The 15,107-nt window shown below is 44.0% G+C and overlaps 1 protein-coding gene across 2 annotated transcripts in view; it reads left to right on the top strand.

The window, feature by feature from the left end:
• Positions 1–15,107, top strand: part of Pxn (Peroxidasin) — a 62,910-nt gene that overhangs the window by 13,085 nt on the left and 34,718 nt on the right. For both annotated transcript variants that reach the window (XM_084578784.1, XM_084578783.1), the window contains 5 exons: positions 817–980; positions 6,988–7,105; positions 9,108–9,298; positions 10,914–11,198; positions 14,509–14,625. In XM_084578784.1, coding sequence (XP_084434910.1) covers positions 817–980; positions 6,988–7,105; positions 9,108–9,298; positions 10,914–11,198; positions 14,509–14,625 — 875 coding nt within the window. The remainder of the gene's footprint in view (positions 1–816; positions 981–6,987; positions 7,106–9,107; positions 9,299–10,913; positions 11,199–14,508; positions 14,626–15,107) is intronic.

Genomic DNA, 15,107 nt, shown 5'->3' with positions numbered 1-15,107 from the left:
TGGCCAAAGGGACTCCTTTCAGTTGTGACACATGATTCCGCGGCGTACCTTACATCTGGCAGCCCATGGTTTTAATTTCAGTCAGCGTACTTCCCTCGTTATGATGCGAAGTAAATCAGTTGATATGTCATTTCTGCGCATTCGGGTGAAATAACTAAATATTAAGTACAGCACAAGTGTAAAAAATCAGCGTCAAAATTAATTCATGGTCGAGAATATGCATCGAGGAAGTAAGGTAGGCGATTTTAATCCCCTGTCTTTCGAAAATTGAACCATGTGCTCTCAGGGACCAACAGTAGCCGCAGTGAAGGTCATTTATTTAGTCGCCTAGTTTGCTGCAGATGATGTCCGATTTGTAACGCACTCCTAGGTGTCCCGGACTTTCAACGGTAACTTACATTGCTTACCCAGCCATTTTGAGCTGACCAGATGGTCGTCAGTCCTGGCAGGTGTTTGCAGAAGTCCGAAATCGTTCTCACAACACTAAGGATGGCATATTTTAGTGGCCTCAAGCACAACGTGACATATATGATAAACACTTACTATACTGTCGGCGTAAACCTAACATTCATAATACATCGGGCTATGTGAAAGTCCGCTGAAGTCAACATCATGACTTTCATCAGAAGTGAGGCCACGCAAAACAAGGGACTGGATGAAAGCGTTTTCGAATTATGTGCTGAGAGCACTAGCACTATTAGCCTAGGGATTATCTCAAAATGTTTTGTGGTCCAGTGTTGCCAAAAAAGAACAAGCGCACTTGGGCCAAAGAGCTGCTGTTGCATACTTTTTTTTTCCTCTATGTCCCCCGCCCAGGCGCCTGGATGGCAACCCGCTGTTGTGCGACTGTGGTCTCGTCTGGTTCACCCAGATGCTGCGCGAAAAGCAGACCATCACTCAGGCCACAGGACAGTGTTCGCAGCCAGAGAGTCTCCGCAACAGGCCTCTCACGTCCCTGGACAGCACAGACTTCGCATGTGGTAAGCACAACTCTCATGAGCGGCCTCGGCCTTTATAATCATTGTTATAGCATAAACGTGTATCCATAATCAAGATAGCAGTATGGAAACGTGGGCTCAGTGCAACGTGCAAGGCTGACAAGATACCCGATTGGGCTGTTATCGCGTTGGGGTGACAATGCCGTATGCGACAAGCGAACAGACAGGTGTAGAACTGAAATCAACTCTATAACGTTGACTTGCGCCCGCAAAACAATTAACTCTGCGGCGCCTACAGCAAACGTGCTTGCTGATCGTCGAAGTGAGAGTACCCGTTGCATTCGGCAGTGCCTAATTTAAAGTTGGCGCAGAAATATACAGATAAAGCAGCCGGGATACTGGAAAAATCCGAGATAAGGCGGAAACAGTTGTGCTTGCCTCCAATCTTTCGAGACTAATATCGGCGCATCTCGCGCTACAAGGAAAGTGATAAAGGAGTTCATCGCGATATCTAGCACAAAAAAAAAAAAAAAAAAAAAAGATCGGTCCGTGCGCTACGATGGATTGATGAAATGTAGGAGCGTCCCCTTTAGCGGGGTGGTAGCAGTAGCTATCATGCTCATTTTTCTCCCTATATCTTAATTATTGTTTTCGTTAACCATACCATCATTCTATTTATTGAATTTTTGTTGCTACATTATTAACATTATGCCACTTTTCTGCTTTTAAGCCACCAATCTTCTAGTCGTTTTTTGCTAGCTTCCACCGCCGGTTTATTCACCCGGCCACTAGTATCTCTAAACCCCAGAGCTTCAGGAAGAGTGACTGCGCCTGCACCGACTTCCGGATGGATACCATTACATTCGACTATAACATGGCCAATTGTTTCACTGGAGTTCCCACATACAGCACATGCGTCATCTTCATTGTTAAATTTCTTTTTGTAGCTGCGTGTTCTAAGGCACCCTGATCTAGCTTCAAAAAGTAGGGCACTGCCTCTTGAGTTATCAAAAAAAGCTTCCCTTCTGATCTGCCTTTTCCACTTTCGGTATAATTCCACACTCAGTTTCCTTTCCATCGAATTTATCCTATTTTTACCTTCAGTGTTTTTCACATCTTGCTTAACTCTCTTTATTTCTTCGTCCTTGTGACCGGCATACTTACTGGTTAGTTTTCTAGTTCTTTTCCTCCATTGTGAGTCAACGCTGTTTCGGTATAGGTATTTATATACTTTAGCTGCCCATCTGTTAGTGTCCAATTTCCTCAGGCGTTCCTCATATAATATTTTACTCTGAGCTTCCCGTACTTCCAAAGATGCCCAGCCCATATCTCCCAGTACCGCCTCATTTATGGTTTTGCCGTGGGCCCTTATTGCTAATCGTCTGACGGCTCTCTGATTTATTTCTAATGTCGGCTGTATCTCCGATTTTAGGCACAAAACCGCATTTCCGAAAGTAAGCCCGAGCACCATAATTCCTTTCCAAATACCCCGCAATACCTCATACCTGTTGTATCCCCACAATGCCCTATGCTTCATTATCCCGGCATTTCTTCGCCCTTTGGCCTTAACCTTTTGCTCATGCTTTCCAATGTGTGCCAATCTTTCGTTTACCCATACCCCGAGATATTTATATTCTGCTACTCTGAGTATTTCATGGCCTTGTATTTAAGGACCCTGATCAGTTGTGCCGTTGAAAATCATCAGACCCGACTTAACTGCGCTAACACTGAAGCCTACAGCATCCCCTTCGTCTCCGCAATACTTAACTAGAGTTTGCAATTCTTTCCGACTCTCAGCTAGCAGCACAATATCGTCTGCATACATCAAACCGGGGAGGTGCGGCTCTACCGCCTTTCCACCTAATCTATATGAAAGGTTAAAACCTGGGTTACTTTTTTGTATCTTCCGTTCCAGGTTTATCGTATAAAGCATGAATAGCAGCGGTGATAGAGGACAACCTTGTCTTAATCATTTGAATACCTTGACAGCTTCCGTACTTCTTATCCCTTCCCATGTAATTTCTACTTTGTTATATCGGTATATTTCCTGAAGGAACTCTATTATCTCATAACCTATACCTTCTTTTAATATGTTCCACAGGAGTTCCCTGTTTAAGCTGTAGTACGCCCCGTTTATGTCCAGGAAGGCCAAATACAAAGGTCTATTTTCCACTCTAGATATTTCGATGCATTGGGTAAGCACGAACAGGCTATCATCTAAGCGCCTACCATTTCTAAAGCCGTTTTGAAGTTCTCTGAGTATCTTGTTACTTTCTACCCATGCTTGCACCTTTAATTTCACCGCCTGCATGGCCAACCTGTACATAACAGAAGTTATGGTAATCTGCCTGAAGGATTTTATGTGCATCCTTTCTCCTTTCCCTTTATAAATCAAACTCATTTTACTCTGCCGCCAGCTGTCCGGAATTTTCCGATTCGTTATGACTGTTTCCAAAGCTTTTAACAACGTTTCCTTACTTCTTGGACCAAGTTCATTAATAAGCTTGATCGGAATTTCATCCATTCCTGTAGATGTGTTTTTAGGAATATTTTTTTCTGCCTTTTTCCAGTTTAGATTGGTCAGTTCTAAGCTGCTTTATATTCTGCTATCTTGTGCTGCTTCCTGATTTGCGGAGATTACCTTATCGTCGCTCTAAAATGACTCGACTATAAATGACGTAATGTAGTTCACTGCGTTATATCCCTTTAAACAATTTCCCTCGTTATCTTGACTCCGGTCCTGCTTTCTTTGATTCTCTTTATCTAGCCAGCTTATATGATTCCAGAATTTTCTTGGTCCGCCTCGAGAGGCACCGTGTATGTCAGCCATCCAGCGATCGGTGGATTGCTTTATTTTACTTTGGACGAGGACGAGAGCCTGTGCCTCAAGTTTTTTTTTTTTTTTTTTTTTTTTTTTTTTTTTTTTTTTTTTTTTTTTTTGTCGACATGATTCCCATTTTTCGGTCGATTTCCTCCCGAGATACCTGTGCTTTCTTTGCCTCTCGGTGTTCCCTTGAAGCAGCCTATCGTTGTTCAATGGCTACCCTTATTTCCTTATTCCACCAGCTCCGTGGCTTCCTCCTTCCATTCCGGCGCTTTGCTACTTTAAAGTCTTTAATTTTTCTCCTTATGAGTAGTTCTACCTGTTCATAATCACAGACGTCCATGGGGGTTTTCTCTATTGCTTCCTCTATGTCTGCTGCTATCTGCGCTATTTGATCGTCGTTTAATTTTTGCGTTTACGTATTGTCTAAGTTCCATTTCTCTTTTCATCACGGACCACATCTGCAGACGTTTATAATCACTTCCCAGACTACACTCCCCTTCTTTTACTCCCTATTTTGTGACCTTGCTAAAAATTCCTTGCGACATTAGACAGTAGTCAATGGGCGTCTACCTGTAGCGGAATCCCCACGTGATTTGTCCCTCGTATTTTGATTCTCTATTTACTATAACTAGGTCGTGTCAGTCATAGAAATCTAGCATTAGCTTCCCGTTAGAATCCGTGTAACCATCCAGATCTTTGATGTCACCGTTCATGTCCCCCAGCAGAATAATATCAGCCCCGTCTCCAAACTGGCTTAAACCTTCACTGAGACATTCAACAAGATCCTTGTTTTCTTGCCTGCATTGGTGTCCTGTTCCTAAATAAACTACCTCTAGCCATGTCTTTATGCCGGCAATTGTTCCTGATACCCAGATATGTTCTTTACAAGGTAATTTTGTTCTTTGCCAATTTGTTCCCCGGTGGATCAACATACCTACCCCTCCACCCTTTTTTTTCCGCTCTCAATCTGTTGCACCCTTCTCAGACGTAGCCTTCTATAAACGGCGGATCTTCTAGATCCCTGAGATGAGTCTCCCATAGAGCGTACACACCTATTTTGTCACCCTTCAATTGCTATTCTATCTCTAGCCATTTCGCTACCTCCTTGCATGTTTATGTAGCTGATCCTTGTGTTATATCTCTTTTTTGTACTTTTCTTTCTCGACCTCCTCTTTGCCATTTTTTGGACGGCTCAGCCTCCATTATTACGCTTTCTTCTGCTTCACTTCTAACTACCTCTGTGCATGGAGCCCTCGCGGACCCCTTAAAAAAGCTACAGGCCTGCCTGCCAGGCGCCAGCCGATCTCTGCTCCCATCCTTCTGTTAAAATGAATGCCATCTCACTGAAAAGCCCTGTCAAAACCTGCTTTATGCACCTCCCTGTTTACCTCAACCATTTCGAAACGCTTCTCCAGGCTTAACTTTCTTATGTCCTGATTAACTGTCACCACGTCCTTTTCCAGCTTTCCGCTCAATCTTAGCACCTCCGGTTCTGTGCATACAACTATCTGCGCCTTCTGTGTTGTCTCCCTGATATCGTCAACTCCCTTAGCTAAACTTTCCACCACTCCTGCAGCTTCACCCTTTAGGATGCATCGTTTAGCCCCGCGGTTACTATCACCATTGCTCTCTGCGAAATTTTTCAACAGCCTATTTTTACTTTCTTTCAGCACTGCCCTCATTGTCATCCATGGGAAGCTTCCAACTAACCCTCGCTTATCACCCTTTACACGTTCCAAGATACCTCGCATGCACCTGCTCATGTTAGAATCTCCGGCGATAAGCACCTGGGCCTTCTCTCTCCCTTTCCCAAGTGTTGGCTCCTGCTTTCGGTTATCTGTGTCCTCTCTAGGATTTTAATTCTTCCTTACTTCTTCCTTTTTTTCCGACTTCTTAGTAGCTGCTTCTAAATAACTGTCGGCTAGGATCCACTTGGCCTACTTTGCTTATGCCTTCCATGCCAGTGCTGGTCTCAGTCACGTGGCCCGAACTTGAATGTCCGTCCTCATTGGTTCCAAGGACAAAGTCGGCCATTAGTTTTTCCATTTGAAGAAGCTGTCCTAGGAGTTTCTGATTTTCTGCCCTTAACAAACCTACTTCATTTTCTAAATCATCCATGCGAGACACTAAACTGCCCTTTTCTAGTTCAAATCTATCTAGGCGGTCACTCATCACACAACACCGACACAAAAAGTCACTGCCTTCCGCTTTATCTACAGAGTCAAAACGCGTTTCCTTGAGATTAACCTGCGCCACACACTGAGCACACTTCGCACTCTTTTGATCGCACATCTTAAGCATGTATACCAACAGCGCTATTTCTACTACGAATTCTCAGAATATGCAAACTTCAAAAGGAAGAAACAAAAACGACTAGCAAGCACGTGTTAAAATAAATTCTGTTAATGTCAATAGCCTAGAGAAAAGAATATTTATCTAAACAAAATAGTTAAAGAATTAACGCCGAGAAAACGTAGTTGCCGGCACGCAAAACCAGGCTAGGACAAAGAGCTAAAATCTATTCTTTAGGCTGCACCTAACCTAACTAGCTGAAAACGAAATGAAGTTAATAAAAGACAAAACTCATCTATTTGACGCTTTCGGAAGCTCCCGCTGTCGCCAGTCCGCCCGTTTCCGGTAGCCACGTGCAATCGGAGGAGCGATGGAACACGCGTCCGCACCACACGGCTCTCAACTGTCAACTGTCCTTATCACCTTATCACAATCACATGTGATAAGGCCGCATGGTGGCTGCTGTTGAAAATAAGAAATGGAAATTTCAATGGTTGGCGGCACTATATACTATATGAGACATAGTGTGTACGCCATTCCCTATATTAGAAAAATAAAGTACGGACATGTTTATGCGATGCATCACTTGCTTATAAACTGCGCCACAGCTCGTATCCACTAACTGCTTTACCTTCCTTGTTTTTTTTTTTTTTTGTTAAAGTAACGAAATTGTAATATTTGTGACTGGAAATTGACAGTAACCGTCGCTGCAAACATACGAATGGGTGTACAGGCAACTTGCTTAGCACGTAGCTTCCTGTACGCACCAACATCTAGTGCTTCATTGCTTTTGTTTAATATATCTTCAAGGGGACATTTTTGTTGCCTTTTTTCTTTTTCAGTCATACTCTTAACACCCTTGCTTTTTCAAAGGGTATCTCGAAAGGTTCCTCCCCTATATTAATCGAGACGTTTTTATGCTCCTTGCAGAAAGACCGCGCATAGTTCAAGAGCCACAGCCACAAGAAGTGGGGCTCGGGGAATCAGCGAACTTAACGTGCAAGGCAGACGGAGCTCCGCAGCCGCACATCTATTGGACTCACAATGGGTATATTGATATTGTCGTTTTCAACGCGCAATAATTAACACAAAAAAAAGAGCCAGACCACGAGTTTAGCATGGCAAAAAAAAAAAAAAAGAAACTTGTAGCGGGAAGTGCACAACCATAAAAACCAGGGCCGAATTTCACACTCCTGTGCTGCTCGCAGGAATAATGTGAGAAGCACAAAGAAAGCTCTGCTCTTTGTTGTGCGACCGCTACTTCATCCTGTAAAGGCTGCCACACAGCAGAGGACGGTGTAACAAAAATACTTTCCTTCATCTGGAGGCCAAAGCCAACCGTCATTTGTGGCGGCGAGCATAAGTCTCATTATTTCATTTTGGTTCATTCCCTTCTATTATTGGCAGTTTACACTAATGACGTCACAGTTTAGAGTTACCCTGGTATTGCCACTACTCTGCGAAGGTTACACTTGCAGATATAACCAAAAGTGTATAAGAGAAAGAGAAAGCCTTAAAAATTATCGTGAAAAGACGAGTTCTATTTCAATGTTTTCGAACAGCGTCAGGGATTCAGTTTTCCTTTAGCCATTGGGAGGCTATGATTTGGTGTCAAGTTATGCAGCAGGGAATATATTCGAGTGCTTCACTATCGAAGGATAGAATGAACCATGCCAAGGAAGCAAACGTATAGTTTAGAAAATTTTATTTTAACGACACTTGTTCCAACGGAAAATAACGTACATGATAAAGAGGCATCTCAGGGCTGCCATGTAGTACATCCTCTAAAGAGAGTCATACTAGGTGTCTGGGAAATCGTTATATTTTGAAAGGGGAGTTAACCTCCTAGAGGGCTGTGCAGTAAACTGACGGTGTAAAATTTTTTCTTAGACATGGTCACCTTTCTGCAATTTCATATCAAGTGTACCTCGTTTGCCGCTAATTGCTAATTGGACAAATTCGTCCTCTTTGTCATGTTGACGTTGAGTGTAAGCTTGCTTAGCCGAACTTTTTTATATAATAATTCATTTGCAGCATAGACATTTTTGACTTTTGACGCCTTCACGACAAATATGAGAATTCTCAGCCAATTTTATCCCTTATTATAATGTGGAAAATAAGAACTTCACCAAGACTTCTGAAGTCCTGAATCCTGAAGCACAGCTGCGCAGGCATTCCTGGTCCAAACTGCAGAGCAAACATAAATGATCCATCGACCCAACTCTATCGTATTACAGAACAATGGGTGATTTACAGTATTAGCTGTACAGCTTTGAAAAAACTTTGCGACATGGCATGAAATACGAAACAAGACGTCGGCGTTGCTATGAAGCTGGTACGTTTTTCTAACCTAAATGCAGTGTGTTGTTACTAAGGCGGCAAGCGGGAAATCAATAACGAGAGCATTGATAATGCTTGTCATAAGGACCGCCTTCTCATAGCTTCGGAGTGCCAGTTTTCAAAGGCATGTTTCCGTGTGACATTTGCGTAACACTTCATTAGGATTCTTGGGGAGGATGCACTCGCGCCATACATGACGCTATTGTAACGTTTCTTAACAACGCGCCGCCGTCAGGTTTTCGAAAACATTGACTTAATACCACCTCCACCGGCAAAAAAGGTAAAAATAATCAATAACTACATTTATATTTTGCCCTGCAAACACAGTCGCGGGGTCTAACACTACACGTCCCGTATTAATCTCTCCGTATTATTATGCCTCTTAATGGGAAAAGTTAAGTGATGCCGCCTTTTTCACAAAATGTGGCGCCGTCTGGGAGTGGTTGAAAATCTGTCTGCTACTGGTTGAAAACGCCCTTGGTAGATGCAGCCGCCAGCGAAATGATGGTGTGTGTTCGTGACAGCTACCGCCATCTATCGCATACGCCTGTCACGAATATTAACTACACATGGCCTCCAAGATCGGCTACGACTGCGCCGATCGCGAAAGCCAGCAGGGGTTGGTGGTTTGTTTTCAACCAGGGGAGAGGCGCGCATGCGCAAAGCGGCCTTGTAAAAAAGTGAAATTACACAATGCGTTGCGCTTGCAGTCTTGACGTATTCTCCGGAGGCCGTGGAGGGATCGACATCCTTGACGATGGCAGCCTTGTAATTCGCTCCGTTAGAGAGGAGCACGAAGGAACTTACTTGTGCAAAGCCGAAAACGCGGCGGGAAGTGTGACGTCACGGAGCGTGCAACTACTCGTCAGGGACAGTTTGGACAACTATGCAGACACTCAAGGTATGTATTTGTTTTGGGAGCACGAAGTAATAAAGTTTCTGCGTAGACACAAACCACGTAAAGTGCAATATAGTGTGAGCTTTTTTCGAAGAGCTGCTCTCACCAAGCAAAAGCTATCTTTTTTTTCCTCTCTGATAAGCATTGTAACGAAAGCATAGGGAGCCTGTGTACATTCATCGCGCGATGCGCACGAAATTCACTCCCTGTACTCATTCTGGTCGCAGCATAGTGTTTTTTAGCGTCCTATGATTGCTGATAGAAATATTCTTACGAAGCTAATGCTCATATAAAGTCGTGATCCCTCTATCCATTGCTTATGCACCTTTAATTCGCGCCGTTCAACTTTCAGAATTTATAAACGCCTTCGAAGGAAGAAATTCTTCAAATAGATGACAGAAACTCACCCAATATTCTGAAAGCTTATAAGTCTACCCACACTAGGTTCTAAGCATGATTGAAGCTCCAATAGTTTCCGTACACTAATCGTATATACGTCTCTCACATAATAGTCGATATATTCACTGGAGTTCCGGAACAGCAATCGCGAGGCCCATGCTCAGTACGCTAATGGCCTTATTGAAAGAACAAAATTTTCTCTATTGCCTCTTATCGGTGCCCTTGGTACTCTTCTGCCGCCTTGGTCGAGCCTATAAACTATAAAGTGTCTTTTGTGAAAAAGCAACAATGTGAAGTTTCGTAGCAGCAAGGAGGGCTAAGTTGTGTGGAAAATAGAAGCAACAGAATCGTGTCAGCTTCATTCTCAGAGAGGAGTCACGTCACCTGTATCCAGTCGAACTGCTTTGGCGTCCCGCCAGTTGCACTGGTGTATAGAGTGTGTTCCCAACAATCTCTCAAAGTTTAAAAAAGCTAAGCCAAGCTGACAAAGGTAAAGAACACAAAACGCGTTAGCTCAACAAAGCCGATTTTATCTTAAGCAGGTAAATCAGGAGCAATTGTTTGACGAATCTGACGCCAAACTAAGAGTGTTTTCGCCCATGGTATTTTTTGCCATTGGAAAACCAAACAGTAGTTACTGTGGCGTGACGCTAGAGCTGGAGCGTGCCGACCCTCGCTTAACTGGCAGCAAGTGAACAATCATAAAAGAGAATCCAGGCTTTAGGATTGCAGGCCATGAACATTGGCATACATTTCATGTAATTGAGGTACGGATACGCAAACATTACCTAAACTACAAACGTTTAGAGCGTTCATAAGGAATTCGCAACAACATCATCTTTTTAAGGCCAGTGGAAACACTTTTCCCGTTGGCGATTGCTTTATTTAGTCAACTATTTATTTGCGCATTTATCCGATTCCAAATGTCCGAAGGCTTTATATAATAGCGAGACATTAAGAACTGATATCTCACTAAACCGAAATATAGTTTTTTTTTTTTTATTTCTTCTGCAGCGCTGTCCATTAGGCATTGTGCCAGTCGTGGTAAAGCACGATGTCTGCCCTCGGTACGATGATATAGTCTTTATTTGGGGTTTTATTGCAAGCTGTTAATCACTGGCGTAAAGTATTATTACGACATGAAACAAAGACATACTGAATACCAGATATATACGATAATTTGGCGCAAGAGGTGATAGGCCAGACTCTTGTCTTGCAGGCGCAGGCGGTGACGAGCCGCGGCTGCTGGTAAAACCTTCCGATGTTGCGGTTACTGCTGGCCGCAGCGTGACATTGCGTTGCCAGGCAACGGGACGCCCAACTCCTGTGGTGACGTGGACGCGGGACGGGGTGCCAGTACTGCAGCACGCCCGCTATCACGTGTCGCTCACAGCCGGCATGCTGCTGATCTCAGCAACGGACCCCAGTGACTCCGGGACATACCGCTGCAAGGCCACTTCGCCCCTAGGCGAAGACAGCGCCTCCTTCAGACTGGATGTGCAGCGTTAGTGCAGCCTTTTTGGTCATCGCAAAGAACAAACATCGCTGTAGTAGGTGTTTAGCAGAGCCCCGTTATTAGAGAGATTTAGTACACCGGGATCCGCGATCCGTTACTGCGATCCGCTACCGTGATCCGCTACAGTGATCCGCCCCCGCACGTTCCACTGCGCATGCCCTTTTGTTGCCGATAGATGGCTCTGAATGTCGGCACATAGACCTGCCGCATCGGAACCAATCAGCTCGTGCACCCCGCCCACGAGCGGTAGAGGGTCACGGTTCGCGGATCACGGTGTGCTAAATCTCTCTATTGTGGGCAACAGCATGGTAGGGAATTTAAATTTAAGGTCTGTTAAACCTTAAAAGCTAGAAATTATCTTCGGCTGGAGCGAGATGCGTCTTTTTTAAATATGGTGTGCCTTCAACACGTCTTCAAAAATTTGAGGTTGGAAGATACAAGTATTAGAGTTAACGGGAAGAACACAGCTCCCACCGCACTCTTTCCTAGCTACACGAGGACCAGGTATAGTGCCTAAATGATGAAAACTCATTTAAAGCTTTAGTTTTTAGTAGCCTAATTCTTTTCTAAAGGCAGGGAGTGACAGATAACCAAACAAGACCGGACAACCGCCACGCATCTCCGGGTGCAGCCCAACCGGTCCGCCGCGTTGGTCGGGCACGCAAATGAGATGAAAATTTTGCCTTTAGCTGCAGTTTTCGGCATTCTTGTTTTATATTTAAAAAAGGATCTGTCTTCACAGGAAATGGAACCACAATCCCTCCGCCCACAGCCCAGCGCTCAGACTACTAGCTCAACAAGCCCAATTTGAGGACCCCTGCAGTATAAGAAACATCAAGCAAACTATTTTAATACAGCAATAATCTATAGGTTTGTGAAAACGTGAGCAGTAGGTACTTTTCTCAAAACAAAATCCCGGCCGTGGCGGCCGCTTTTCGATGAGGACGAAAAGCGAGTAGCATATGTGCTGCGCGATATGAGTGCCGTTTAATGTACCCCAGGAGGTCAAAATTTCCGGAGCCCTCCACTACAGCGTCTCTCATAGTCGGAGTCATTCCGGAACGTTACACACCACAAACCAAACCATTTATTGTTCAAAAAATGCGACGCGAGGAGCCCCTCACAAACCTTAAATTACAGACAGTGACAAATATGGGGCATTACAAACTAAAGGGTGCGATCAGTTTTTTTAAAATTACACAGCGCAACAAACATAGGACGAGCGAGTAGACGGGAACAGCGCTGACTATCAACTGCATGATTTATTGAAAGAACCCGAATATATACAAAAATGCTCCGACAACCAAGTGCGCATGTTCGCAGATAAAACAACATTTCACTTTAACCAGTTTCGTCAAGATATCAGATTTCTCGGGGATGAATGATAACAGATGGGGTGCTTACGCATGTGTCAGAATTCTTGTAAATGAGATAGGCCTCTTTTAATTCTCGTGTTAATTTCTCTCTGTGCTTGTACAACACTGTAGTTTCTTTGAACAGGGGAGTGCAAGGAGGGTGCAAAGGGGGCTTTTGACTACATTCCTTGTGGTGTAGTGCCAGGTTCGATGACGGGGCTTTTTCTAGGGAGTTTTCATGTTCTCTTAGCCCTATGTTAAAACACCTTCCTGACTGACCAATGTAATCTTATCCGCAAGTAAAAGGCACTCTGTATACCACTCCTTCTGTGCACGGAAGAAAGGCACATTATGTTTTACCTGGCATCCCCCACGGCCTGCACGTCGTTTTTTGTCATTTATTTTTCGGTCTTCTTTAGCGCAAATGCTGCCAAGTTTTATGGGCGCAGAAAGCATGACCTGTACTCCATACCTATGTCACTATGTCACGAACCTGGCACTACACCACAAGGAATGTAGTCAAAAGCCCCCTTTGCACCCTCCTTGCACTCCCCTGTTCAAAGAAACTACAGTGTTGTACAAGCACAGAGAGAAATTAACACGAGAATTAAAAGAGGCCTATCTCATTCACAAGAATTCTGACACATGCGTAAGCACCCCATCTGTTATCATTCATCCCCGAGAAATCTCATATCTTGACGAAACTGGTTAAAGTGAAATGTTTTTTTTTTATCTGCGAACATGCGCACTTCGTTGTCGGAGCATTTTTGTATATATTCGTGTTCTTTCAATAAATCATGCAGTTGATAGTCAGCGCTGTTCCAGTCTACCCGCTTGTCCTATGTTTGTTGCGCTGTGTATTTTTAAAAAATGATGCACCAACAAGCTCAACTCACAGCTCTGGCGCGATCAGTACTAAAACCAGAGGCATATCTGCGCTATTTCCATATTCTATTGTGAATTCTTTTTCGGAGCATTCATCACACTTGTCAAACCATTTCGTTAAATAAATGGGTAGCAGAAACCAATTTATAACTTCTGACTCGAAAGTTGTGAACACGTAAAGGATCACAGGGGGTCGAAATTTCCGAAGCCTCCACTATGGTGTCTTTCTTAGCCTGTATCACCTTGGGACAATGTACACACAAAGAAATAAATCACATAAAGATATAAACCAAACCAAACCCATCTAAAGTTCTGAGATCACTTCTCTATATAGAAAATGACTACGAAATATTTTTGTCCTTCGATGGTTCGGCGCTTTTTCGATATACATGGATTGTTTCTTGAAAATTTTGAGCCTTTATTGCTTATTAGTCAAAACAGTGCATGCTGCGTTCATATAAGTTTACTAAGGAGCTTAGATTTGAATTGCACCTGCAAGAAAAAGTACATTCAAGAAGGCCGTTGCAATAACTTGATAGGTGTAGCTGCTGCACATTCCTGAAGTCTACATTCTGAAAGCTCACTTGCAGTCAAATATCGCAGTACCTTTCTCTCACTTTGTTGTTCCGTTGAGGCTAGGCGTTATGCAAACCATCGTCTTCTCATAGATGGCTTATTACCGCACTGCGACTGCTCCATAACCGCGGCGCTCAACAGCTGATTCCAGGTAAATGGATTTAATCCTTGTTACGGCGGCAATCTTTCGATGGAGGTGAAAAACGAAGCGCCAGTAAAGAATGCCACATTGTCGAAACTTTCGAAGCCCTTCGCTACGAAGTACATTATAGCCTCAGTCGTTTGGAATATTGAACCGTATAAATCAAACCAAGCCAGCTTTACTCGGTGAGCACGCAGTATAGGAGATCTAGACCGCTTACGCGATGGGACTTTGTCGACTGACGCCATGGCCAATCCAGTGTCCAGTAACACACCGAACTGGCGCCCGGTAAATACTATGACTAGAGGCCTCCACGCTCATGGCAGTTCAACTTTTCCAGAGCCACCGTACTTTCTCGAAAAGCCACGGGAGCAAGATGTCCTCGAAGGCGAGAACGTCGAGCTAATCTGCAGCGGCGCAGGATCACCAGACCCTGAGCTGTCATGGTACAAGGATGGTATAGTGCTCACCTTTTGTTATAACTTCCCATATTAAACTTTTTAGCGTATATTATAACGCCTACCTATGGCTGCCTTGCTATGCGGCCAGTGTTGATGGTTCAATAACCTGAGGTAGGGAAATTAAACAATATGGTTGAATGGACAGAAAGCGCATGTCAGAAACCTACAAGCAACAGCAACGCCCTCAGATGCCAGTCAAAATGGCAGTGCGAGGCGTTCTTGGAAAATTGTCTAAGTATATGTCTGTAGGCCTGTGGTGACGCATATGACGTCATCAACCGATCTGAAGGGTTTTTCAAGTCCGCACATAAAGAAGTTGCTATGCCACAAGCTCTGGCTACAGCCGTTCACACAATCTCTTAGCACTTTGGATGAAAAATTGCAAAATGCGGCACTTCAAATTGACAACGGTTGGTCGCAGACGTTGCGTGAATCCCCAGTCGAATAGGTCGTTGAATGGTATCAGCTATTGTGTGGG

The sequence above is a fragment of the Amblyomma maculatum genome, chromosome 9 (genome assembly GCF_055883805.1).
Source record: "Amblyomma maculatum isolate TAMU_Amacu chromosome 9, ASM5588380v1, whole genome shotgun sequence".
In the NCBI taxonomy this organism is placed as follows: Eukaryota; Metazoa; Arthropoda; class Arachnida; order Ixodida; family Ixodidae; genus Amblyomma; species Amblyomma maculatum.
Note: the sequence above shows the minus strand (reverse complement) of the source record. Positions and strands in the feature narration are given on the sequence as shown.